Below are 25,889 nucleotides of genomic sequence, written 5' to 3' on the forward strand. Positions count from 1 at the left end.
CTTCATAGCGAGAGGGTTCTAGTACAGGAGCAAGGATGTCTTGCTGCAGTTGTACAGGGCCTTGGTGAGACCACACCTTGGGGGAGAAATTGGGTGAGTAGCGCCACCTGTTAGCGCCTAAAGAGACAGTCAGTGGCTTTAGCGCCACCCATGATATTGAGTTGGGGCGATAATGGTGGCGTTAGCCTGATGCGCTGCACCGCCATCGATGACGTCATCAGTGTGCGCAGCGCCCCATTAGCGATATTTGGTAGCGAACGGCGCAGTTGCGCCGTTCGCTACCCGTGCCCGGTTCACGGGGCCTTGCTGTGCCGACAGCGGCGCAAGTTAAGGTGGAGGTGCAGGGCGGCCGCCTGCCAGCACCTCCGTCCCCGGCCTCCTGGCCCCCCCCCCCAGGAAACATTGCCGGCTGTTTCCCGAGAGCCCGGCACTTCTCCTTGGTGCCGGGCTCGTTTGCCGGCACTCGCGAGCGGGGATCACGCTGTTGCAGGCCCCTCCCCCTTAACAATGGGAGGAAGGCCTGCAGTACCGCAGCGTGCCGTGCCGCAGCGTGTGGCGCTGCGGCACGTTGCGCTGCGATATTCAGTTTCAGCGCCCTAAGAGGGACGCGGAGCGCCTGGAGCCTTGCCCCGTCTCCCTCTAGGGGCAATGAAACTGAATATCTGACGATCGCTAAAGCCTCGAACGCTGCGCTAAATCCTGCGCTCAGGCGACTTTGGCACCCCAACCCAATTTCTAGGCCCTTGAGTATTATGTGCAGTTTTGGTCGCCTTATCTGAGGAAGGATGTTCTTGCCATGGAGGGAGTGCAGCGAAGATTCACCAGGCTGATACCTGGGATGACAGGAATGACGTATGAAGAGAGATTGGGTCGATTAGGCTTATATTCGCTGGAGTTTAGAAGAATGAGAGGGGTTCTCATTGAAACGTATTAAATTCTAACAGGACTAGACAGGCTAGATGCAGGAAGGATGTTCCCGATGGCGGGGGAGTCCCGAACTAGGGGTCACAGTCTAAGGATAAGGGGTAAGCCATTTAGGACAGAGATGAGGAGGAATTTCTTCACCCAGAGAGTGGTGAACCTGTGGAATTCTCTACCACAGAAGGCAGTTGAGGCCAACTTATTAAATATATTCAAGAAGGAGTTAGATATATTTCTTAAGGCTAAAGGGATCAAGGGATATAGGGAGAAAGCAGGGACAGGGTAGTGAATTTGGATGATCAGCCATGATCTCATTTAATAACAGAACAGGCTCGAGGGGCCGAATGGCCTACTCCTGCTCCTATCTTCTATGTTTCTATATTTCTAGTGAGGGAGGACAGTTTCCCAGACATAAGAACATAAGAAGTAGGAGCAGGAGTAGGCCATACGGCCCCTCGGGCCTGCTCCGCCATTCAATAGGATCATGGCTGATCCGAACCTAGACTCACGTCCACTTCCCTGCCCGCTCCCCATAACCCCTAATTCCCTTATCAGCTAGGAAACTGTCTATCTCCGTTTTAAATTTATTTAATGTTGCAGCTTCCACAGCTCTCTGAGGTAGCAAATTCCATAATTTACTACCCTCTGAGTGAAGAAGTTTCTCCTCATCTCAGTTTTGAAATGGCAGCCCCTTATTCTAAGATTATGCCCCCTAGTTCTAGTCTCACCCATCATTGAAAACATCCTCACCGCATCCACCTGATCAAGCCCCCTCACAATCTTGTATGTTTCAATAAGATCGCCTCTCATTCTTCTGAATTCCAATGAGTAGAGGCCCAACCTACTCAACCTTTCCTCATAAGTTAACCCCCTCATCTCCGGAATCAACCGAGTGAACCTTCTCTGAACTGCCTCGAGAGCAAGTATATCTTTTCTTAAATATGGAAACCAAAACTGTACGCAATATTCCAGGTGTGGCCTCACCAGTACCCTGTATAACTGAAGCAAGACTTCCCTGCTTTTATACTCCATCCCCCTTGCAATAAAAGCCAAGATTCCATTGGCCTTCCTGATCACCTGCTGTACCTGCATACTAACCTTCTGTGTTTCATGCATCAGGACCCCCAGATCCCTTTGTACTGTAGCACTTTGCAGTTTCTCTCCATTTAGATAATAACTTGCTCTTTGATTTTTTCTGCCAAAGTGCATAACCTCACACTTTCCAACACTTTATTCCATCTGCCAAATTTCTGCCCACTCACTTAGCCTGTCTATGTCCTTTTGCAGGTTTTTTATGTCCTCACTCACTGCTTTCCCTCCCATCTTTGTATCGTCGGCAAACTTGGATATTTTCCACTTGGTCCCCTCCTCCAAATCATTAATATAGATTGTAAAGAGTTGGGGTCCCAGCACTGACCCCTGCGGAACACCACTAGTTACTGATTGCCAACCCGAGAATGAACCATTTATCCCAACTCTCTGTTTTCTGTTAGATAGCCAATCTTCCACCCATGCCAGTATATTGCCCCCAATCCCATGATTTTTTATCTTGTGCAGTAATCTTTTGTGTGGCACCTTGTCAAATGCCTTTTGGAAGTCCAAATACACCACATCCACTGGTTCCCCTTTATCCACCCTGTTTGTTACATCCTCAAAGAATTCGAGCAATTTTGTCAAACATGACTTCCCCTTCATAAAACCATGCTGACTCTGTCCGATTAAATTATGCTTATCCAAATGTCCTGTTACTGCTTCCTTAATAATGGACTCCAACATTTTACCAACCACAGATGTTAGGCTAACTGGTCTATAGTTTCTAGCCTTTTGTTTACTTCCTTTTTAAATAAGGGCGTTACATGAGCAGTTTTCCAATCTGCTGGGACCTTTCCTGAATCCAGGGAGTTTTGGAAAATTACCACCAATGCATCCGCAATCCCTACCGCTACTTCTCTCAAGACCCTATGACGTAAGCCATCAGGTCCAGGGGATTTATCCGCCTTAAGTCCCATTATCTTACCGAGTACCATCTCCTTAGTGATTTTAATTGTGTTTAGTTCCTCCCCCCCCATAGCCCCCTGTTTGTCCAGTGTTGGGATATTTTTAGTGTCCTCTACTGTAAAGACTGATACAAAATATTTGTTCAGCGTTTCTGCCATCTCCTGCGTGAGGTACGAGCAGCGCGGCGACTTTAAAAGGAGGAGCGAGGCGAGGCCCGACCACAGCGGCTGACCTGGGAGTGCAGTGAGGAGCGAGGCCCGACCAGAGCGGACCTGCGTGAGGTACGAGCAGCGCGGCGACTTTAAAAGGAGCGAGGCGAGGCCCGACCACAGCGGCTGACCTGGGAGTGCAGTGAGGAGCGAGGCCCGACCAGAGCGGACCTGCGTGAGGTACGAGCAGCGCGGCGACTTTAAAAGGAGGAGCGAGGCGAGGCCCGACCACAGTGGCTGACCTGGGAGTGCAGTGAGGAGCAAGGCCCGACCAGAGCGGACCTGCGTGAGGTACGAGCAGCGCGGCGACTTTAAAAGGAGCGAGGCGAGGCATACCAATTCAGCAGCAGGGGAGAGAGGTAAAAAGTAATCCAAGTGTGACGTCACCAGAAGCAGGTAAGTGATTGGTTGGTGAGTATTTCTTTCTCCTTTTCATTACAAGCTTAAATTCTGCGGTTTATATTTTCTTGGGTCTCTGTGGTGTAGTGGGGACAGTTGGTAAATAAGCGCCCTAGAGTATATCTTTAACTGGTGGTATTGAATTAATTTAAATTAATTAAAGGGGTAAGTCATGCCAGGAGAGCCCAGCCCCGTGTTATGCTCCTCTTGCTCTATGTGGGAATTCAGGGACGCTGCCAGTGTCCCTGATGACCACGTGTGCCAGAAATGCATTCAGCTGCAGCTACTAACGAGCCGTATTGAGGCGCTGGAGCTGCGGATGGATGGGTTGTGGAGCATTCATGATGCTGAGAGGGTCGTGGATTACACGTTTGATGAGTTGGTCACGCCGCAGGGTAGGGCTGCACAGGCAGAAGGGAAATGGGTGATCACCAGGCGGAGCAATAGAAGCAGGCAGGTAGTGCAGGGGACCCCTGTGGCCATCCCCCTTTCAAACAGGTATACCAATTTGGATACTGTTGAGGGGGATGACTCACCAGGGGAAGGCAGCAGCAGCCAACTTCCTGGCAGCAGGGGTGCTTCTGCTGCTCAGGAAGGGAGGAAAAAGAGTGGGAGAGCAATAGTGGTAGGGGATTCTATCGTAACGGGAACAGATAGGCGTTTCTGTGGCCGTAGACGTGACTCCAGGATGGTTTGTTGCCTCCCTGGTGCCAGGGTCAAGGATGTCACTGAAAGGCTGCAGGGCATTCTGAAGGGGGAGGGTGAACAGGCAGAGGTCGTGGTTCACATTGGGACCAACGACATAGGTAGGAAGAGGGATGAGGTCCTGCAGCAAGAATTTAGGGAGCTAGGTAGCAGATTAAAGAGTAGGACCTCAAAGGTTGTAATCTCTGGATTACTCCCGGTGCCACGTGCTAGTGAGTATAGGAATAGGAGGATAGAGCAGATGAATGCGTGGCTAAAGAGTTGGTGCAGGAGGGAGGGCTTTAGTTTCCTGGATCACTGGGCCTGCTTCTGGGGAAGGTGGGACTTGTACAAGTCGGACGGGTTGCACCTGAACCAGAACGGGACAAATATCCTTGCGGGGAGGTTTGCTAGCACTGTTCGGCGGGGTTTAAACTAAAATGGCAGGGGGTTGGGAACCTGAGCAGGGAGACAGAGGAAAGGAAAACAGGGATAAAAGCAAAAGATAGGAAGGAGAAAAACAAAAGTGGCAGTCAGAGAAATCAACGGTTTAAATCAAACGTGGCCACAGTAAATAATAATTCTAATAGGTCTAAGAGCGTTAAAAAAAGAAGCCTGAAGGCTTTGTGTCTTAATGCGAGGAGCATTTGTAATAAGGTGGATGAATTGGCTGCGCAAATAGAGGTAAATGAATATGATTTGGTTGGGATTACGGAAACGTGGCTCAAGGATGGCCAAGACTGGGAACTCAACATCCGGGGTATTCGATATTCAGGAAAGATAGGCAAAAAGGAAAAGGGAGGTGGGGTAGCATTACTGGTTAAAGAAGGGATTAATACAATTGTAATGAAGGATATTAGCTCTGATGATGTGGAATCTGTATGGGTAGAATTGAGAAATACTAAGGGGAAAAAAACATTAGTGGGAGTGGTATATAGACCTCCAAACAGTAAGGCGGAGGTTGGGGATGGCATTAAAAGGGAAATTAAAGAAGCGTGCAATAAGGGCACAGCAGTCATCATGGGTGACTTTAATCTACATATAGATTGGGCCAACCAAATTAGTAACAATACTGTGGAGGAGGAATTCCTGGAGTGTTTACGGGATGGTTTCCTGGACCAATATGTCGAGGAACCAACCAGAGATCAGGCCATCTTAGACTGGGTATTATGTAACGAGAAAGGATTAATTAGCAATCTTGTTGTACGAGGCCCCTTGGGTCAGAGCGATCATAATATGATCGAATTCTTCATTAAGATGGAGAATGAAGTAGTTCACTCAGAGACAAGGGTCCTCAATTTAAATAAAGGAAACTACGATGGTCTGAGGAGCGAGTTGGGTAGGATTGATTGGGGAATGGCACTCAAAGGGTTGACGGTGGATAGGCAATGGCAAACATTCAAAGACCGAATGGATGAGCTACAGAATTTGTTCATCCCAGTTTGGCATAAAAATAAAACAAAAAAGGTGACTCAACCGTGGCTAACAAGGGAAATTAGGGATAGCATAAGATCCAAGGAGAGGACATATAAATTGGCTAGAAAAAGCAATAATCCTGAGGATTGGGAGCAGTTTAGGATTCAACAAAGGAGGACAAAGGGATTAATTAAGAAAGGGAAAATAGAATATGAGAGTAAGCTAGCGAGAAACATAAAAACTGACTGTAAAAGCTTTTATAGATATGTGAAGAGAAAAAGATTGGTGAAGTCAAGCGTAGGTCCCTTACAGTCAGAATCAGGGGAATTTATAATGGGAAACAAGGAAATGGCAGACCAACTAAATACATACTTTGGTTCTGTCTTCACAAAGAAGGACACAAATAACCTCCCAGAGATGCCGGGGAACATAGGGTCTGATGAAAGGGAGGAACTGAAAGAAATCAGTATTTGTAGGGAAATGGTGTTAGGAAAATTGATGGGACTGAAGGCCGATAAATCCCCAGGGCCTGATGGTCTACATCCCAGGGTACTTAAGGAAGTGGCCCTAGAGATAGTAGATGCATTGCTGGTCATCTTCCAGAACTCGATAGACTCTGGAACGGTGCCCATGGATTGGAGGGTAGCTAATGTTACCCCACTATTCAAAAAAGGTGGTAGAGAAAGAGCGGGGAATTATAGACCGGTAAGCCTGACATCGGTAGTGGGGAAAATGCTAGAGTCTATTATAAAGGATGTAATAGCAGAGCACTTGGAAAGCAGTGACAGGATCGGACAAAGTCAACATGGATTTACAAAAGGTAAATCATGCTTGACTAATCTACTGGAATTTTTTGAGGATGTAACTGGTAAAATAGATAAGGGAGAACCAGTGGATGTAGTGTATTTGGACTTTCAGAAGGCTTTCGATAAGGTCCCACATAAGAGATTAGCGTGCAAAATTAAGGCACATGGGATTGGGGGCAAGGTGTTGACTTGGATAGAGAACTGGTTGGCGGACAGAAAGCAAAGAGTTGGAATAAACGGGTCGTTTTCCGAGTGGCAGGCAGTGACTAGTGGGGTACCGCAAGGATCGGTCCTAGGACCCCAGCTGTTCACAATATATATTAATGATCTGGACGAGGGAATTGGATGTAATATCTCCAAATTTGCAGACGACACAAAGCTGGGTGGGAGGGTAAGCTGTGAGGAGGATGTCGTGAAACTCCAGTACGATTTGGACAGGTTGGGTGATTGGGCAGAAACATGGCAAATGCATTATAATGTGGATAAATGTGAGGTTATCCACTTTGGTGGCAAAAACAGGAAGGCAGATTATTTGAATGGCAATAGATTGGGAGATGGGGAAGTGCAAAGAGACCTGGGTGTCCTTGTGCACCAGTCGCTGAAGGTAAGCATGCAGGTGCAGCAGGCGGTTAAGAAGGCAAATGGTATGTTGGCCTTCGTACCAAGAGGGTTCGAGTACAGGAACAAGGATGTCTTGCTACAGTTGTACAGGGTCTTGGTGAGACCACACCTTGAGTATTGTGTGCAGTTTTGGTCACCTTACCCGAGGAAGGACGTTCTTGCCATGGAGGGAGTGCAGCGAAGATTCACCAGGCTGATACCTGGGATGGCAGGAATGACGTATGAGGAGAGATTGTGTCGATTGGGCTTATACTCACTGGAGTTTAGAAGACTGAGAGGGGATCTCATCGAAACCTATAAAATTCTGTCAGGTCTGGACAGACTAGATGCAGGAAGGATGTTTCTGATGGCCGGGGAGTCCAGAACCAGGGGTCATAGTCTAAGGATAAGGGGTAAGCCATTTACGACTGAAATGAGGAGGAATTTCTTCACCCAGAGAGTGGTGAACCTGTGGAATTCTCTGCCACAGAGGGCGGTGGAGGCCAGTTCATTAAATATATTCAAGAAAGAGTTGGATATATTTCTTAAGGCTAAAGGGATCAAGGGATATGGGGAGAAGGCAGGGACAGGGTACTGAATTTGGATGATCAGCCATGATCTCATTGAATGGCGGAGCAGGCTCGAAGGGCCGAATGGCCTACCCCTGCTCCTATCTTCTATGTTTCCATGTTCCGCACCACTAATTTCCCGGTCTCGTCCTCTAAGGGACCAACATTCACTTTAGCCACTCCTTTTCTTTTTATATAACTGTAGAAACTCTTGCTATCTGTTTTTATATTTTTTGCTAGTTTACTTTCATAATAATCTATCTTCCCTTTCTTAATTAATCTTTTAGTTATTCTTTGCTGGCTTTTAAATGCTTCCCAATCTTCTATCCTCCCACTAGATTTGGCTACTTTATATGCCCTTGTTTTCAGTCGGATACTATCCTTTATTACTTTGCTTAGCCACGGATGGCTGTCTTTTCTTTTACGCCCCTTTTTCCTCAGTGGAATATATTTTTCTTGAAAGTTGTGAAATATCTCCTTGAATGTACACCACTGCTCATGTACCGTCTTACACCTTAATCTATTTTCCCAGTCCACTTTAGTCAAGTCTGCTCTCATACCTTCATAGTCTCCTTTATTTAAGCTCAGTACGCTGGTTTGAGATCCAACTCTCTCACCCTCCAACTGAATTTGGAATTCAACCATGTTATGGTCACTCATTCCAAGGGGATCCTTTACTAGGACATTTTTTATTAATCCTGTCTCATTACACAGGACCAGATCTAAGATTGCCTGCCCCCTGGTTGGTTCAGTAACATACTGCTCAAGGAACCCGTCCCTAATGCACTCTATGAACTCTTCCTCAAGGCTGCCCTGCCCAATTTGATTTGTCCAGTCAATATGAAAGTTAAAATTTCCCATGATTATAGCTGTTCCCTTATTACACGCCCCAACTATTTCCTGATTTATACTCCGACCAACAGCGCTGCAACTGTTAGGAGGCCTATTGACTACGCCCACTAGTGACTTTTTCCCCTTATTATTCCTTATCTCCACCCAAACTCTTTCACTATCCTAATCCTTTGACCCAATATCATTTCTCACTATTGCAGTGATTCCATCCTTTATTAACATAGCCACCCCACCTCACTTTCCTTCCTGTCTGTCCTTCCTAATAGTCAAATACCCCTGGATGTTTAGTTCCCAGTCATGGTCACCTTGCAGCCATGTTTCTGTAATGGCCACCAGATCATACCCTAATGTAGTTATTTGTACTGTCAACTCGTCTATTTTGTTACGAATGCTGCATGCATTCAGATAAAGAACTTTAAAATATGTTTTGTGACAATTTATTCCTGCTTTTACCCCCTTTACTACTTTACTTTTATCTTTATAATATTCTGTCCCTTCCTGACACGCTCTGGTTTTTTATTCCCCCACTGCTACCTTGCTCTATTGCCTTCTCCGCTGACATTTTTATTTTTCGCTCTCTTGAAACCTCCCCCCCACTAATTAGTTTAAAGCCCTCTCTACAGCCCTAGTTATTCGATTCGCCAGGATTCTAGTCCCAGCACTGGCCAAGGGAAACTGAGGTAGGGAACTAACAGTTTCAAATGGCCAAGGGGATATCTCCTGCCTGTTAATTTGCTTTCACTAGGGGATGCAGATTTATATGGCTACTCTGTTTTGGCTGGGTCAAATGAGTTATGGCATTCAGGCAAATGGAAAATATTATCCCTTTTGCATAATAAAAACCCTGTAAAATTACACAGAAAAAGGCTTGCATTTATATAACGCCTTTCATGACCACCGGATGTCTCAAAGCACTTTACAGTCAACGAAGTACTGTTTGAAGTGTAGTCACTGTTGTAATGTGGGAAACACAGCAGCCAATTTGCGCACAGCAAGCTCCCACAAACACCAATGTGATGATGACCAGATAATCTGCTTTAGTGATGTTGGTTGAGGGATGAATATTGGCCCCAGGACACCGGGGAGAACTCCCCTGCTCTTCTTCGAAATAGTGCCATGGGATCTTTTACGTCCACCTGAGAGCAGATGGGGTCTTGGTTTAACGTCTCATCTGAAAGATGGCACCTCTTCAGCACTGCACTGGAGTGTCAGCCTAGCTTTATGTGCTCAAGTCTCTGGAGTGGGACTTGAACCCACAACCGTCTGACTCTGAGGCGAGTGTGCTCCCAACTGAGCCACAGCTGACACTAAAAGAGATTATTTACAAGTTATACCTTACGGCCTTAACCTCATGTTAAGGTCATGATACCGATCTAGAGTCTTGTTTATTTTAATTAGAATGGAGCCATTTCCAAAATATTTTCATCCCAAAATAGCAAGTCTGTCTGATTAGCATCTAATTCTGTATTCAGATCTCTAAAAGCAGCTTCAAAAGTTAGGCTCTGGACATGCTTCAGCCAATAAGATCTTAACCAATAGGAGTGTGGCATACACAAAAGATGGCAGGCAATAGGTTTTATAGAACTTTGTACCCTACTGTAAACCTAGTGAGCTGCTCGTCCACTTTCTCTTACCTGGAGGTCAGACTCGGACATTGTAATAATTAGGGCAAGGTTTTTTTTAAGTTGTCTGGCAAGAATTTTCCAGTTATGGGAAGACTCAGGGTAATCCACACAGACTACAGATTCATCGCCATCAACACAATCTGTTTTTATAACTGAGCTGAACTTCATTTCTGTGGGTAAAGGAGAGTTTTTGGTGAAATACAGTTTGACAAACTAAATGTTAATGTCCAAAATGAGAGGCAGTACTAACACTCTTATGTTGGCATGCTTGTAATGGACAACAACAATTTTTAATTATATAGCGCCTTTAACGTAGTAAAACATCTCAAGGCGCTTCACAGGAGCGTTATCAAACAAAATTTGATGCCAAGCCACATAAGGAGATATTAGGGCAGATGACAAAGAGGTATGTTTTAAAGAGCGTCTTAAAGGAGGAAAAGAGATGTCGAGAGGCGGAGAGGTTTAGGGAGGGAATTCTAGAGCTTAGGGCCTTGGCAGCTGAAGGCACGGCCACCAATGGTTGAGTGATTATAATCAGGGATGCTCAAGGCGCTAGAATTAGAGAAGTGCAGATAGCTCGGAGGGTTGTGGGTCTGGAAGAGATTACAGAGATAGGGAGGGGCAAGGCCATGGAGGGATTTGAAAACAAAGATGAGAATTTTAAAATCGAGGCGTTGCTTAACCGGGAGCCAATGTAGGACAGCAGCACAGGGATGATGGGTGAACGGGACTCGGTGCGAGTTAGGACACGGGCAGCAGAGTTTTGGATGACCTCAAGTTTACGGAGGGTAGAATGTGGGAGGCCGGCCAGGAGTGCGTTGGAATAGTCAAGTCTGGATGAAACATAGGCATGGATGAGGGTTTCAGCAGCAGATGAGATGAGGCAGGGGCAACAAAATGCTTGTTTTGCTGTGGAACAGGGTGAAATTGCAATGGTGCTGCATATAATTACTCTGTACTACCATGGTGTTGACCTCAGCTGTGCCACTGAGGAGGGGCCAAGCAAAAGGAGAAATTTGTAGTATGAACAAGGAACTGTGGAACAGGGAGGTTGAGGGTGGGATGTCGTTTTTACAAGGCTAACAGCAAAAATCATCCAGCAACATGTGGGGATTCACAATTTACAGGATATATTTTTTGCCACAATTTACACATTAATAATGGTGACATGAATCAGTCATTCATGAAAGAAAGACTTATGAAATAATACTGAGTGGCCTGCGGGTGGCGCTGTCCAGGGAGAGTATAAATACTCGGGCACGGGCCCAGCTTGCGCAGGACATTCTTAACAGGAACTAGTGAAGGACACAACTAGACCTCCATGTTGTAAAACAGTTGATTAAAGCTTTGTTTAACGCTTAGACCAAGTGCCGAGTAGTTTTCTTACGTCAAATAGCATGCGCATTAAACTCCTTGTTATTTTGGCAGAAAATTCTGGACCTTAAATCTTTCGAATTTCAAATCCATGCACTGAATAATTTAAAGAACTATTTCACTGAATGCTTTGGAAATGAAAAGACAGAACAATTTAATTGCAGGTCCTTTCAGAACCGTTTGCGATGGTGCTTGTCCATAATGTATATTAGCACTGAATTCCTCTCTGAAGATAAACTTAACCACATTACCAGGAGTCCATTCTTCACTGGAGCCAAGGATCATGAATTTTGTGTTTTCTGGCAGGTGCATAAAGTAGTCTTCATCATCAATAATTGTTCCATCATCTTCAAGCACAACTGTGTAAGTTTGCTTCGCACCAAGTTTGTCCAGAGATAGTTTTTCCATTCCTACACATAAAAAACCCATAAACATAAGTTACAGAATATTGCAGCTAAGCTTTCAAGAGGTTTACTAACTAAAAATACACTTAAGATGTTGCAGAGTCTAAAGTTCCCAGATATGAAAATGATTTTTACAATCCGTAGCCAACAACTGCATCATGACACCTTATCCTAGAGTTGAAAAGAACCAAACTTTAAAGCTTCAATATACTTAACATTTCTTAAGACATTTCATAGTTTAAAAATTAGAGCCAGACCTTTCAGGCTCTCTTTCGCAAACAGCAATTGATGCTGGATCAATTGTTAATTTTAGAACATAAGAAATATGAGCAGGAGTCGGCCATTCGGCCCTTCGAGTCTGCTCCGCCATTCAATGAGATCATGGCTGATCTTCTGCCTCAACTCCATTCACCGGCCCGATCGCCATATCCCTTGATGCCGTTACTAATCAGAAATCTATCAACTTCTGTTTTAATATACCCAATGACTGAGCCTCCACAGCCCTCTGGGGTAGAGAATTCCAAAGATTCACCACCCTCTGTGTGAAGAAATGTCTTCTCATCTCAGTCCTGAATGGCCTACCCTTTATCTTGAGGCTGTGACCCCCGGTTCTGGACTCCCCAGCCAAGGGAAACATTCTCCCAGCATCCATCCTATCAAGCCCTGTAATAATTTTGTATGCTTCAATGAGATCCCCTCTCATTCTTCTGAATTCAAGAGAATACAGGCCTAGTTTACTCAATCTCTTCTCATACGACAGTCCCGCCATCCCAGGAATCAATCTCCTGAACCTTCGTTGCACTCCCTCTATGGCAAGTATATCCTTCCTTAGGTAAGACCAAAATTGTACACAGTACTCCAGGTGTGGTCTCACCAGGGCCCTATATAATTGGAGTAAGACTTCTTTACTCCTGCACTCAAATCCTCTTGTAATGAAGGCCAGCATACCATTTGCCTTCCTAATGGCTTGCTGCATTCACTTTCAGTGACTCATGTACAAGGACACCCAGCTCCCTTTGAGCATCTGTATTCCCCAATCTTTCACCATTTAGGAAATACTCTGCCATTCTGTTTTTTCTACCAAAGTGGATAACTTCACATTTATCCACATTATAATCCATCTGCCATGTTCTCGCCCACTCACTGAGCCTGTCGAGATCCCCTTGAAGCCTCTTCGCAGCTGACACTGACACCTAGCTTTGTGTCATCAGCAAATTTGGAAATGTTACATTTAGTCCCCCCATCCAAATCATTGATATAGATTGTGAATAGCTGGGGCCCAAGCATCGAGCCTTTAAATCTGAGATTGATAGATTTTTGTTAACCAAAGGTATTAAGGGATAAGGGGCAAAGGCGGGTATATGGAGTTAGGTCACAGATCAGCCACAATCTCATTGAATGGCGGAACAGGCTCGAGGGGCTAAATGGCCTACTCCTGTTCCTATGTTCCTGCATAAACCTACAGTACTGATAATTATTATTTTACAAACAAAACGTTAGTGGCATTACATAACTGAAGTCAAGCAGTCTGCAGTGTCGATCTGCCTGAATTATTCTTTACAAACAAGTTCTAGTCTTATCTAAACGATCAGAGACGCTTCCCAAATGAGGAAAAATAGAGGGTAATTGCTATAGGAAGCTCCTACATATCTCTCAGGGCCTACATTAAGAGAGCAGTCATTGTTCATGTCATTCACATTTACAATGATCTTTCAAGTTGAAAGAACAGTACACCACAGAGCAAAAATTCTGCTGCTAATTCTTTGTGCTACACAACTTAGCTGTTTGTCAGATTAAGAGAGGTGTTCTACTCTACTCTCAGGGCACACAATCTCACTCCTCATTTTTTGTACGTTTAAATGACTCTCATGGAGGACAGGCAGCTACAGAAATCAAGGTGCAAGCACCTACTCCTAAAGGTTACTGCCATTCTACACCAGCTGCCAACAAGTATGCAGGCTTTTCATCTGATTTTACATCCTCCTTTGCAGAGTGTCTGGTCTTCACTTGGTACTTTCCATCCAGTACAGCTGAAAGCAGGAAACTTAGAAACTGGCCTGAGACCTACATCCTTCCACTCCACACTGCTGTGGAAGAGAAGAAGCACTGGCGTTCTGCTCGTCAAGAGATTCTTTTGAAATCGGGATACAGCAAACCTTGTTGTTACAATAACAATTTAGCCTTGGATTTACCCCAGTACCTGCATAAATCGAGTACTAAATTGGTAGTATAACTCCACTAGAATATACTCTCGCTGCCTTTGGAAGCTGCTGGGAAGTACGTTCACACTGTTTCAGGTCAAGTAGGGCAGCTGCAGAAGATACAAAGTGAATGAGCTTGCTTGCACAAGTTAGACTCCCAGTAGGACCAGCAGACTTATACCAACAATAACGCTGAAATGTAGCTGGGTGATGCGGGCTATATGGTCCAAGTTTTGGATGAGACTCACCAAGTCTGAGCAACAGTGATATCTAAGTGTTGCTTCATTGGTCAAGAGCTGTCATTCCTACATTGCTGTTGCAGTACAATAATAAGCACGGTTATTGTTAACAGTGCGAGTTCTGTAAGCATCATCCAACTCCATGTCAAAACAGTGAGAAACCCTTTAAACTCATCCAAATTTATTTTGAGCAGCAGCGTGTAAATGATGCTTTACTGTGTCAGCCAGTGGCTCAGTGGGTAGCACCCTTGCCTTGGAGTCAGAAGGTTGTGGGTGCAAGTCCCACTCCAGGAACTTGAGCACCAATATCTAGGCTGACACCAATGTTCCCTGTAATTTTTTCTGTACTGAGCGGGCCACGGACTCCTTTGAGCACAACCTTTTTGTCTGTGAGCAACTTTTACAACAACAACTTTTACAACAACGACAGCAACAGCAGCCACTTAAAAGCATATATACAGTAATGCCATATTGCCTCCCCACTGTCTCAAATCATGAGACAATCAGACAAGGTTCTATACAACTTTAACATAACTTCTCTGCTTCTGAATTCTATTCCTCTACAAATTAACCCCAATGCTTTATTTGCACTTTTATGTTTTTTTTAACCTGCGTTGCTACTTTTAATGATTTGTGAATCTACACCCCTCGATCCCTTTGCACCTCTACCCTATTTAGACTCTCATTTTCCAAGGAGTGGATCGCCTCCTTATTCCTCCTACCAAAATGCACCACCTCACACTTATCTATATTGAAATTCATTTGTCATTTACATGCCCATTCTGCAAGTTTGTTTACGGTAGAATTAATTAAAAGCTTTTAGTTCGTCATGTACAAACTCTATTAAAAAAAAAAATTACTTGTCAGAAATGACTGGGATATAAAAGAACTGCATAATAATGCATTAACACTTCAGAAACATTACTCAGTTACACAGTTATGCATCGACAAACAATCCAAAAGCCCGAGGTGAGCTGAAAGAGGCATATCTATTTGTGCAATTTGTATTCATTTTAAAGTTTTCAACATATTAGCCCATCCCTCATGTCACTATAGCAATGGCTGCACGAGCAGCGGCTTTCCTATGGCGCTGACGGACTGTACGTCCACATAAGTGATTAGAATATTCATCACAATGCAACCAGACAACCAACAAATATAAAGTGCTGTAGTTCTTTAGTTCACAGTATTAAAAAGAACTGAACAAAAACGGGTATCCATATTTTCAACTTCAATCACTTCCATTAATAACCGTGGTCTTCTTGAACCAGCGCCCCCCGTGTAACATCTCAGAAATGCAGCACTGGTTCACAAGTGCAGAAAAACACCGACACAATTTGCGTCACCGAATTAAAAACAAAAAGGAGGAAAAGCTATGATTTAACAGAAATAAACATTCATCTTTCTTCCTGGACAGGAGAACCAATCAGATTGACTTGGAAATATTCACTAATATGGTGACATAAAGATGTTAATTTACAAATTTCGCTTCTAATGTTTTTCTCGCAAACATTCTCCACAAACCCTGCTCTTATCACAAAAAGTGTTGAATTATTTTAGGTACTTCCCAATTAAATAGTGGGAAACAAACTTCACCGTACTCCCAATTTTTAATCTCCTATTTCAAACATTTATACCAAATCAAAATTGTACTTTATCAGTTTAATCGAAGTATTTTCTGTAGCTTCCTGAACTTTTATACATCATTACATAGCTCGTGTTTCTATTAACACTCCACTAAACATTTAAGAAGAAATCTATATTTACATTATTCCTGGGGCCTGTTAGCACTATAGAACGACAGACAAAATAAAATGGTTTGTGTTTTTCCCCTTTTTTGGTTCTCTTCCTAAACGTCTTAATTATATTTTTTAAAAAGTAATATGTAACTCCTACAAATCCTCCCCTGCTCTCCCCCTCCTCAACAGCATGGTTGCATGTTTGTGTAAAGCTACTCAATTCAGTCGATCATTCAAAATCAAATATTGAGAAATTTAAATTTTAAAATGTTTTAAGCATTTCAGACCCTCTTTAAAAGCATTTGGACTTCAAGACCTGGTTGAAACTTTAGATAAGGGGAAAATTGATTTTTGTTTCTGTTTCTTCCAAAATCATATTTGAAACTTGGGAGAAAAGTATTTTTAACACTCATTTTTTGTGAAAAGTTCATTAAAAATCTTTAAATTCTTTTAAGTCTTGTTGCAGCTTTGACAGAATACGTTGCTCCAAGTTTCTCTTTCCCTCTTCAATGCTGTCGTTAAACATACAACAAAAAAATAATAAAATAAACTTGAATTCCAAACGGAGCTCAAATAAGAAAGTGAATAAAGTGAAACTTCCTAAGAAGGCGGTGAGGTTATCGATCCCCAGCCTTGGCGATGAGTTGGGGTCAGTTTTGGAGAAGTTGTTTCCTCTTTTTCTGCTGCCGTTCCCTCCGTCTCTCACAGACTCGGAGGTACAAACAGGGGCACAAACATTTTCCCCTCTCTCATAAGATGATTTAAATAACCCTGATAAACACTTTCAAAAGGGGGACAACTCCTGACAAAGTTTAACTGGAACTTACTGCGGGACATTCAACGTCACTTTTCTGTATTTTTTTCTGGCTTTAAACAATTTTCTGAATTTAAAAAAAAATTCTCATTTTTGTTTCACCAGGGGCCTAAAACTTGTTTGCTGTAGCCTCCTTCCAGCGGCCATTGTACATGTGCTGCGCCTCCACCTGTTTGTTCCAAAGTGTGGCCGCCGCTCAGTCCCCGGGAACGGACTACACGCATCTGGACCCTCACCCCTCTCTCTCTCTCTCCCCCAGCTCTCTTGCTCCCCCATCGCTCTCGCTTCCCCGTTCTCTCTCCCTCCCTCCCTCCCTCAGTCTCTTTCTCTCCCTCCCCCAGTCTCTTTCTCTCCCCCCCCCCAGTCTCTCTCTCTCCCCACCCCCCCCCCCCCGGTCGCCCTCTCTCTCGCCCTAGAAATTAGGGGTACCTAAAATGTATATGGTTATGCGAATGAAATTGTGACGCGAATAATAGTGTTTAAATGATTGTATTAGAGTTCAAGACAAGTAAGGGGTTAATGTATAAGATGAGTTTTACTGGAACTCCTGAAGTTTCATTTTCCTGGAAACTTGTATTAGAGCTTGAGATAAAGTGTCTTCAGACTAGTATTAGTTTTAGATGGATAGATGTTTAAAATTTGCTCATGTTTTCAGTTCCCTGCGGATGTGATAACATTCTGCACCGTGGCAGTCACATATAACCTTGCCTCCCAGGCTAGCTGTCTGCTGTTTGTAAGTTAGGATTTTGACTTTGTTTAATGTATCTTTAATTTGGCCAACTAAGGCCCAACCTATGTTTCTTCCATTATTGCTAATAACCATATTATAATACTAAGTTAGGAATTGGAGTTCGTTTAACAGAACTGCTTGCGAAGATGTGTAGAAGTTAATTAGTATAAGTACATAGAATAGAGGATATCTTTGGGAGTTTAATGATTCATTTCATGGTACAATAGTCTGATAATGAATTGAACACAGCTGGCTGCACGAACCGCTCTGAACAAAGGGGCCGCTGACTGAAGGAGTCTGAGGGCCGAGCCTAGAATGCGGAGTTGCTGTTTCCAGGCTGGGAAGGACAAGACAGGATGAGATAAGAGACTATAGCTTTGGAAGGAAAGGGCCAGTGAGATAAGGGAAAAGCAGTTCTCAGCATACTGAAAGGTATGGCTAAAAGGATCCCGACAGGTGGGAGATAACATGAGGGTTGACCCTTTTCCATGGTTTAAACAAAGAACTTGTTGGGCACCTTATTTTAAGGGGAACTTCTATAGGTTAAATGGTCTTGTCAATATTCAGGTTCACCCCTAAAATGGGTATAAAAGGACCTGAAAAGCCTGTAAAACAGATGGTGGAGTGAAGAGAGGCCGTAAGCCGAAGAGCTGTTGGTGCACGCCAGCTGTTACCAGCCACTTGTCACGGTCATATGATTTTGTTGTATAACTAGTGTGTTGTGTTTGGTCTTAAACTCCGATAAAACACAATGGGCTGGATTTTCCGACATCCACGGGTGCGTACGAACCCATAAGGACCTCGCAAGTGCCGGGTTTAGGCATGCGAAGCGCATGCGCTAAAACGCAACACTTCCGATCTGTGAAGAATCCTCTTGACAGATCATCCGCCTGCCCGGGAGAAGGGCCTCTGCGGGGTTCCGCCCGCTGAAAACCTTAAAAAAATTTATGCCTGGTAAAAGCAGACGTAAGGCCTGCTTTTACCAGCATAAGAGTTTTAAAAAAAATTAAAAAATATTTTTTTCCCACTCATTTATAATTTTAAAATACTTTTAAAAAAGGTAAGTTTATTTTTAGCCCTGTAAAATTATCTTTTTCAAAAAATTACATTTTTGTTTAAAAATATAAAATTATGTAATTTTAACTAATTTTAAATACGTGATTTCTTTAAAAAAATTATTTAATGTTTAACTGTGTTTTTTCAGTGATCCCCATTCATACTTTTGACAGATCTATGCGTAGAGACCTGTCAAAAGTGTGAAGGGGGATTCCCTTCTTCGATTGGGTCCACGTGATCCCAGGGACGCTTGCGAACCGCATGCACATCTGGGATACCTGGGCCTCTGCACCTTTCCAAGAGGAGAGCCCAGGATCGCAAGTCTCGGGACCTACGGAGCCAGCAGGTCCGTAGATATTTTCCAATCGGGGGCATCTGCCCACAGGAAGCCTCTGATCGGAAAATCTGGCCCAATATACCCACCATAATATTGGTTTGCACGCGATTCGGATTATTTGAACGACCAGAGATAGATTAATCTCAACACTCTTCCCCCCCCAGTCTCTCTCCCCCAGTCTCGCTCTCTCTCCCTCCACCCCCCTCCGATTCCTACTCTCTCCACTTTCGATTCGCTATCTTCCCCCTCACCGGCCAACAACAGAACACCTGACCTCCACACGATAGTGTGGCCCAGCGTGGGGGATTCTCCCGCTGAAAGGTCAAAGTTCAAGGGAGAAAACCAAACCCCTCCCGGCATTACACAGCAACCCATCAACCATCGAAACACACACTTCCAAGAGCTGCAATTGGGATCGGCTCCGAGGTCGCAAAACTCACAAACGAGTCTGTCTGGATTCCCGGGGCCATTGTGTATTGGTACCCTCCCCCGCTCCAGCTGCTGTCCAGTTCTTTGCGCGGCATTTCAATTGAACTGCGCGGGATCGCTGCGCGCCACCTTAGAGGGAACAGTGGTTGACACTCCAGTGCAGTACAGAGGGAGTGCTGCACTGTCGGAGGTGCCGTCTTTCAGAAGAGACGTTAAGCCGAGGCCCCGTCTGCTCTCTCAGGTGGACGTAAAAGATCCCAGGGCCACTATTTCGAAGAGGAGCATGGGAGTTATACCCAGTGTCCCGGCCCAATATTTATCCCTCAATCAACATCAATAAAAACAGATTATCTGGTCATTATCATATTGCTGTTTGTGGGAGCTTGCTGTGCGCAAATTGGCTGCCGTGTTTCCTACATTACAACAGTGACTACACTTCAAAAAAAGTACTTCATTGGCTGTAAAGCGCTTCCGGACGTTTGGTGGTTGTAAGAGGCGCTATAGAAATGCAAGTTCTTTCCTCCCCTTTCCCTGTTACATCTCTAAACTTTTTCCAATTCTGATGAAGGGTCATCGACCTGAAACGTTAACTCTGTGGAGGGAGAGACAGAGAGAAACAGAGGCTGGCTGGCTGAGTGTTTACCCCCCCAATTTTTCATAATAAAAAAAATTGTTGTATTTGATATAACAACAGAAAATGCTTGGAAAAACTCAGCAGGCCAGGCAACATCCGTGGAGAGAGATACAGAGTCAACGTTTCGGGGCAAACCCTTTGTCAAGACTGTGCTATCGTTGTTGTATTTGATGCTTTTCCGACTCTGGCTTTTTTAAAAATTCACCTTTGTTTGTCAGATCGGTCAAGGACGTTGCCATAACGCCGAAAGTCCGAAGGCGGCCGAGGTCGCAGATTCTGCAGGGTAATTGGCGCCTGGCAGCCATTCTGTGAGTGAGTGAGTGAGTGTGTTTGAGTGAGGGCGGGAGGCTCGGCCTCCACACACAGGCCGCAGGCCCGCCTCCCCTGGCAACGGCCCGCCCAGCGCCGCCTCACCTCCCTCGAAAAACCACCGTGAAAAAATATAACTACCGCCTGTAGCTTTTTTTTAAAAAAAAGAAAATAATTTGAAGCGTCGTAATAATAAAGCCGCAGTCTCCTCAACCCCCTCACAGAAAAACTACAACTCCCAGAATGCTCGGTTGAACCATACCTTGCTTTTTTTTTCTAAATTTCAATCAGATTAAGTTTTTTTAAAATATTTGTGCGTGGATTTATTTATTTTATTAAAAAAAAATTGTTTTGGTGTTTTTTTTTAATGATCGTCTGACGCGATCCGCGATCGATTAGTCGCGCTTTGCAGCGGGCGGGCCGCGGGTCGGTGAGTCTGCGCTCGATTGGCAGAGCCGCTCAAGATGGCGTCCTCGGAGCGGGCGGAGCAGCGCCAGGTAAGCGCCGCTTGTTCCTGCATGGTGCACGGCAGCGCTCCGTTCCTCCTCACAAACACACACACAGCGCCACCAACAAACGCCGCTTTGACGGCCGGCTTTGGAGACGCCGTGCTCTTTATGCCGCCCCCTGCCCTCAGGATTGTGGCCTGAGGCCGGTGGCGTTTGACCTGCTGCCGGTGGACGCGGCTCCAGTGCGGCCAAGGCTGGGCGGCTGCACACTGTGAGAAATTCTCTTTCTCTCTCTACAAACAGAATGACCATACTCAGCTCCCCACTTCTTCCCCCACCGGCTGGGAATGGGAATGAAATTTCAAGGTGCCCACTTTATTTCAAGGGTACAGTGACCAACAGCAACAACTTGTATTTCTATACCGCCTTTAACGTAGTAAAATGTCTCAAGGCGCTTCACAAGAGTATAATAAGACAAAAAAAAATTGACACTGAGCCACAGAAAGAGATATTAGCGCAGGTGACCAAAAACTGGGTCAAGAGGTAGTTTTTCAGGAGCGTCTTGGAGGAGAGAGAGGTGGAGAGGTTTAGGGAGGGAATTCCAGAACTTAGGGCCCAGGCAGCAGAAGGCATAGCCACTGATGGCGGAGCAATTAAAATTGATGTGTAAAGAGGCCAGAATTGGAGGAGTGCAGATATTTCGGAGGGTTGGAGGAGCTTAGAGATAGGGAGGGGATGAGGCCATGGAGGGATTTGAAAACAAGGATGAGAATTTTGAAATCGAGGCATTGCTTAACCAGGAGCCAATATAGGTCAGCGAGCACAGGGGTGATGGGTGAACGGGACTTGGTGCAAGTTAGGACATGGGCAGCCGAGTTTTGGATGACCTCAAATTTACGTAGGGTAGAACATGGGAGGCCAGTCAGGAATGCGTTGGACTAATCAAGTCTAGAGTTAACAAAAGCATAAATGAGGGAAGCACAAACTCCCCACCTCGCTCCCTCCCCCTTCACTCACTTACTGGGAACTTCTGAGTCAGAAGATTGTGGGTTCAAGTCCCACTCCAGAGACTTGAGCACAAAAATCTAGGGTGACACTCCAGTGCAGTGCTGCACTGTCTGAGTTGATGTCTTTCGGATGAGACCTTAAACCGAGGCCCTGTCTGCGCTCTCGGGTGGATGTGAAAGATCCCACAACGCTATTTCGAAGAAGAGCAGGGGAGCTAATCCTGCTGCCCTGGGGCCAATATTTATTCCTAATCAACATCACTAAAACAGATTATCTGGTCATTATCACATTGCTGTTTCTGGGAGCTTGCTGTGCACAAATTGGTAGCCCTGCTTCGTACATTACAATGGTGACTACACTTCAAAAAAGAAGTACTTAATTGGCTGGAAAACGCTTTGGGACGTCTGGTGGCTGTGAAAGGTGCTATAGAAATGCAAGTCTGTCTTTTCACTTTATTTCAAGGGTACAGTGACCAAGCACAACAACACCACCCCCCCCCCTCACTCACTGGGAGATTTGGGGCAAAGAGCCCTGAGCCTCCCGCTGTGTTTCTGCTCAGCTATCCGATTCAGCATCAGCTCATAATTGTTTCAAATGGCACCGTGCTGGATACAGCAATCCCAGGATGTCTCAACATGTTGGGAATTTGATCCAAGTCATTGGGTTGTTTTTTGTCCCCCTTTTTAAGAAACGTCAGTAACCCAGATCCTGTAATCACTTCTCACTCGCAGAGCATCCCTGTCGGAGCGGCTTCCCTCGCCCACTGCAAAAAAAGGGCAAGCGTATTAATGCCTTGTCATAGAGTCATAGAGTCATAGAGTAATACAGCACGGATAGAGGCCCTTCGGCCCATCGTGTCCGCGCCGGCCATCAAGTCCTGTCTAATCTAATCCCATATTCCAGCATTTGGCCCGTAGCCTTGTATGCTATGGCATTTCAAGTGCACATCCAAATGCTTCTTAAATGTTGTGAGGGTTTCTGCCTCCACAACCCTTTCAGGCAGTGAGTTCCAGACTCCAACCACCCTCTGGGTGAAAAAGTTCTTTCTCAAATCCCCTCTAAACCTCCCGCCCTTTACCTTGAATCTATGCCCCCTAGTTATCGACCCCTCTACTAAGGGAAAAAGCTCCTCAGCATCCATCCTATCTATGCCCCTCATAATTTTGTACACCTCAATCATGTCCCCCCTCAGCCTCCTCAGCTCCAAGGAAAACAAACCCAACCTGCCCAGTCTCTCTTCATAGCTGAAGCGCTCCAGCCCTGGTAACATCCTGGTGAACCTCCTCTGCACCCTCTCTAACGCGATCACATCCTTCCTGTAGTGTGGCGACCAGAACTGCACACAATATTCCAGCTGTGGCCTAACCAGTGTTTTATACAGCTCCATCATAACCTCCTTGCTCTTATATTCAATGCCTCGGCTAATGAAGGCAAGTATCCCATATGCCTTTTTTACCACCTTATCCACCTGTTCCGCCGCCTTCAGGGATCTGTGTACTTGCACACCCAGATCCCTCTGACCCTCCGTCTTGCCTAGGGTCTTTCCATTCATTGTGTATTCCTTTGCCTTGTTAGTCCCCCCAAAGTGCATCACCTCGCACTTTTCCGGGTTAAATTCCATTTGCCACTGTTCCGCCCATCTGACCAACCCATCTATATCGTCCTGCAGACTGAGGCTACCCTCCTCGCTATTTACCACCCTACCAATTTTTGTATCATCCGCGAACTTACTGATCATACCCTTTACATTCATATCCAAGTCATTAATGTAGACCACAAACAGCAAGGGACCCAGCACCGATCCCTGTGGTACCCCACTGGCCACAGGCTTCCAGTCACAAAAACAACCTTCGACCATCACCCTCTGCCTTCTGCCACTAAGCCAGTTTTGTATCCAATGTGCCAAGGCACCCTGGATTCCATGGGCTCTTACCTTCTTGACCAGTCTCCTGTGCGGGACTTTATCGAAGGCCTTACTGAAATCCATGTATACCACATCCACTGCGTTACCCTCATCCACACACCTAGTCACCCCCTCAAAAAATTCAATCAAATTAGTCAGACATGATCTTCCCTTGACAAAGCCATGTTGACTATCCCTGATTAATCCTTGCCTCTCCAAGTGGAGACAAATTTTGTCCCTCAGGATTTTTTCCAATAATTTTCCTACCACTGATGTTAGGCTCACTGGCCTGTAGTTCCCCGGTTTTTCCCTACTACCCTTGTGTCTTTTTGGCTGCTGTGTAATATGTTTTATTTCATCTCGACCTCAGTACTATTGGATGATTGCAAGGTATATGCGCAAATAATGAGATTATTAGAAATCTCATTATTAGAAATGGGTTCATTTGGTAGGTTGAAATTTATATATTTTCTCTATTACTTAAAAAGAATAGGTATAAACACATGAAATAGCATGCTATGCTTAATGTTTTTGGAAAATGACTCCACCTCAGATCTTGTTTCTAATGCCCTTTTCTTGTTTTCTATTACTTTAGTTTTTGTTAAGATGTACATAGTACTTGCAATTATGCATTTGCATGTATACTATTAATGTTTTCCCCCCAGCCGATTTACTGTTCATTGCGAGTCTGTCCAGAAACAATGGTTGCACCACAGTCTTAGTGTGAACGTGGCCGTGTGTTGATGAAGAGTGCCCGTACCATCAGTATCCATGAACCACTGTTGGTCAAAAAAATTAGTACAAAAGCAAAATGCTGGTCATCTGAAATAAAAGCAGAAAATACTGGAAACACTCAGCAGGTCAGGCAGCATCTGTGGAGAGAGAAACAGAGTTAACGTTTCAGGTCGATGACCCTTCGTCAGAACTGGAATAATCTGGAGATTGAACAGGTTTTTAAGCAAGTGTAGGAGCTGGGAAAGGGGGGAGGGGAGGAAAGAACAAAAGGGAAAGTCTGTGATAGGGTGGAAGGCAGGAGAGATTAAGAGGCATTAAGAGATGGTGCAAGGCAAAAGGAGATGGTAATGGGACAAGTTAAGAAACAAAAGATGGCTCAAGATGAAGTGTAAATGGCGATGGCAGAATGAAAGACAGCTGCCATGTGGGAGAGAGAAAAATAAATAATAATAATAAATGTCTGTGTCAAACCTTCCAGTGCTAATGAAAGGTCATCGAGCTGAAACGTTAACTCTGTTTCTCTCTCCCCAAATGCTGCCTGACCAGAGTATTTCCAGCATTTTCTGTTTTTAACTTCATAGTATACGTGTTAGGAGCTAGAGTGCCTTGAAGGATGTTGACTCATCTTTGGGGTCAAATAATGGCTGTAAATTGCTCCAGTTCACTTGTGGTTTCGCACATCAACTCAAACCCTTTGATCAGATTACCTTGTAATCAATCCCAGTTTCTCTTAAGTCATTAGCTGTTTATACTAAGTAATTCTGCTTTAGTGTTACAAGCAATGTGGAATTGTTTGAGAAGCCTTGTTTTTTGGGGAAGGGGAAATCCTATTCAGGAAAGTTTTATGCAATGATATTTCTCATTTAATCTTACTGTACAAGTGCCTATTCTTCAACCCTTCCCACGTGTCACCAGAAAGGCATCTTTAACCCTGAAGCATGAAGTTTAACAGGTGATTTGTTTCTGGGCTTCCATATTCTCCTTTTTACTGTGTCAGCTGTGGCTCAGTGGGTCGCACCCTCGCCCCTGAGTCAGAAGGTCGTGGGTTCAAGTCCCACCCCAGAGACTTGAGCACAAAAATCTAGACTAACACTCCCAGTGCAGGACTGAAGGAGTGCTGCACTGTCGGAGGTGCCATCTTTTGGATGAGATGTTAAACCGAGGCCCCGTCTGCTCTCTCAGGTGGATGTAAAAGATCCCGCGGCACTATTTCAAAGAAGAGCAGGGGAGTTCTCCCCGGTGTCCTGGGGCCAATATTTATCCCTCAATCAACATCACTAAAACAGATTATCCGGTCATTATCACATTGCTGTTTGTGGGAGCTTGCTGTGCGCAAATTAGCTGCTGTGCTTCCCACATTACAACAGTGACTCCACTTCAAAAAGTGCTCCATTGGCTGTAAAGTGCTTTGGGACGTCTGGTGCTTGTGAAACATGCTTTATAAATGCA

General features: G+C 44.8%; 2 protein-coding genes across 4 annotated transcripts in view; one reads left to right on the forward strand and one right to left on the reverse strand.

The window, feature by feature from the left end:
* The window catches only part of dffa (DNA fragmentation factor, alpha polypeptide), a 44,232-nt gene extending 23,659 nt beyond the window's left edge, over window positions 1–20,573 (reverse strand). Inside the window, exons 1-3 of one of the 3 annotated variants that reach the window (XM_085967436.1) lie at window positions 20,242–20,573; window positions 11,705–11,863; window positions 10,089–10,249 (exon numbers count right to left, since the gene is read on the reverse strand). In XM_085967436.1, the coding sequence (XP_085823562.1) occupies window positions 10,089–10,249; window positions 11,705–11,863; window positions 20,242–20,341 (420 nt within the window). In that variant the 5' untranslated portion in view covers window positions 20,342–20,573. The remainder of the gene's footprint in view (window positions 1–10,088; window positions 10,250–11,704; window positions 11,864–20,241) is intronic. The other 2 variants (XM_085967439.1, XM_085967440.1) reach the window with 2 other exon arrangements.
* A 167-nt stretch (window positions 20,574–20,740) lies between these two features.
* The window catches only part of pex14 (peroxisomal biogenesis factor 14), a 272,290-nt gene continuing 267,141 nt past the window's right edge, over window positions 20,741–25,889 (forward strand). Inside the window, exon 1 of the mRNA XM_085967441.1 lies at window positions 20,741–20,842. Within this exon, the coding sequence (XP_085823567.1) occupies window positions 20,810–20,842 (33 nt within the window). The 5' untranslated portion in view covers window positions 20,741–20,809. The remainder of the gene's footprint in view (window positions 20,843–25,889) is intronic.

Source organism: Somniosus microcephalus, chromosome 25 (assembly GCF_052327205.1).
Source record: "Somniosus microcephalus isolate GS21.2 chromosome 25, FLI_Smic_1.0, whole genome shotgun sequence".
In the NCBI taxonomy this organism is placed as follows: domain Eukaryota; kingdom Metazoa; phylum Chordata; class Chondrichthyes; order Squaliformes; family Somniosidae; genus Somniosus; species Somniosus microcephalus.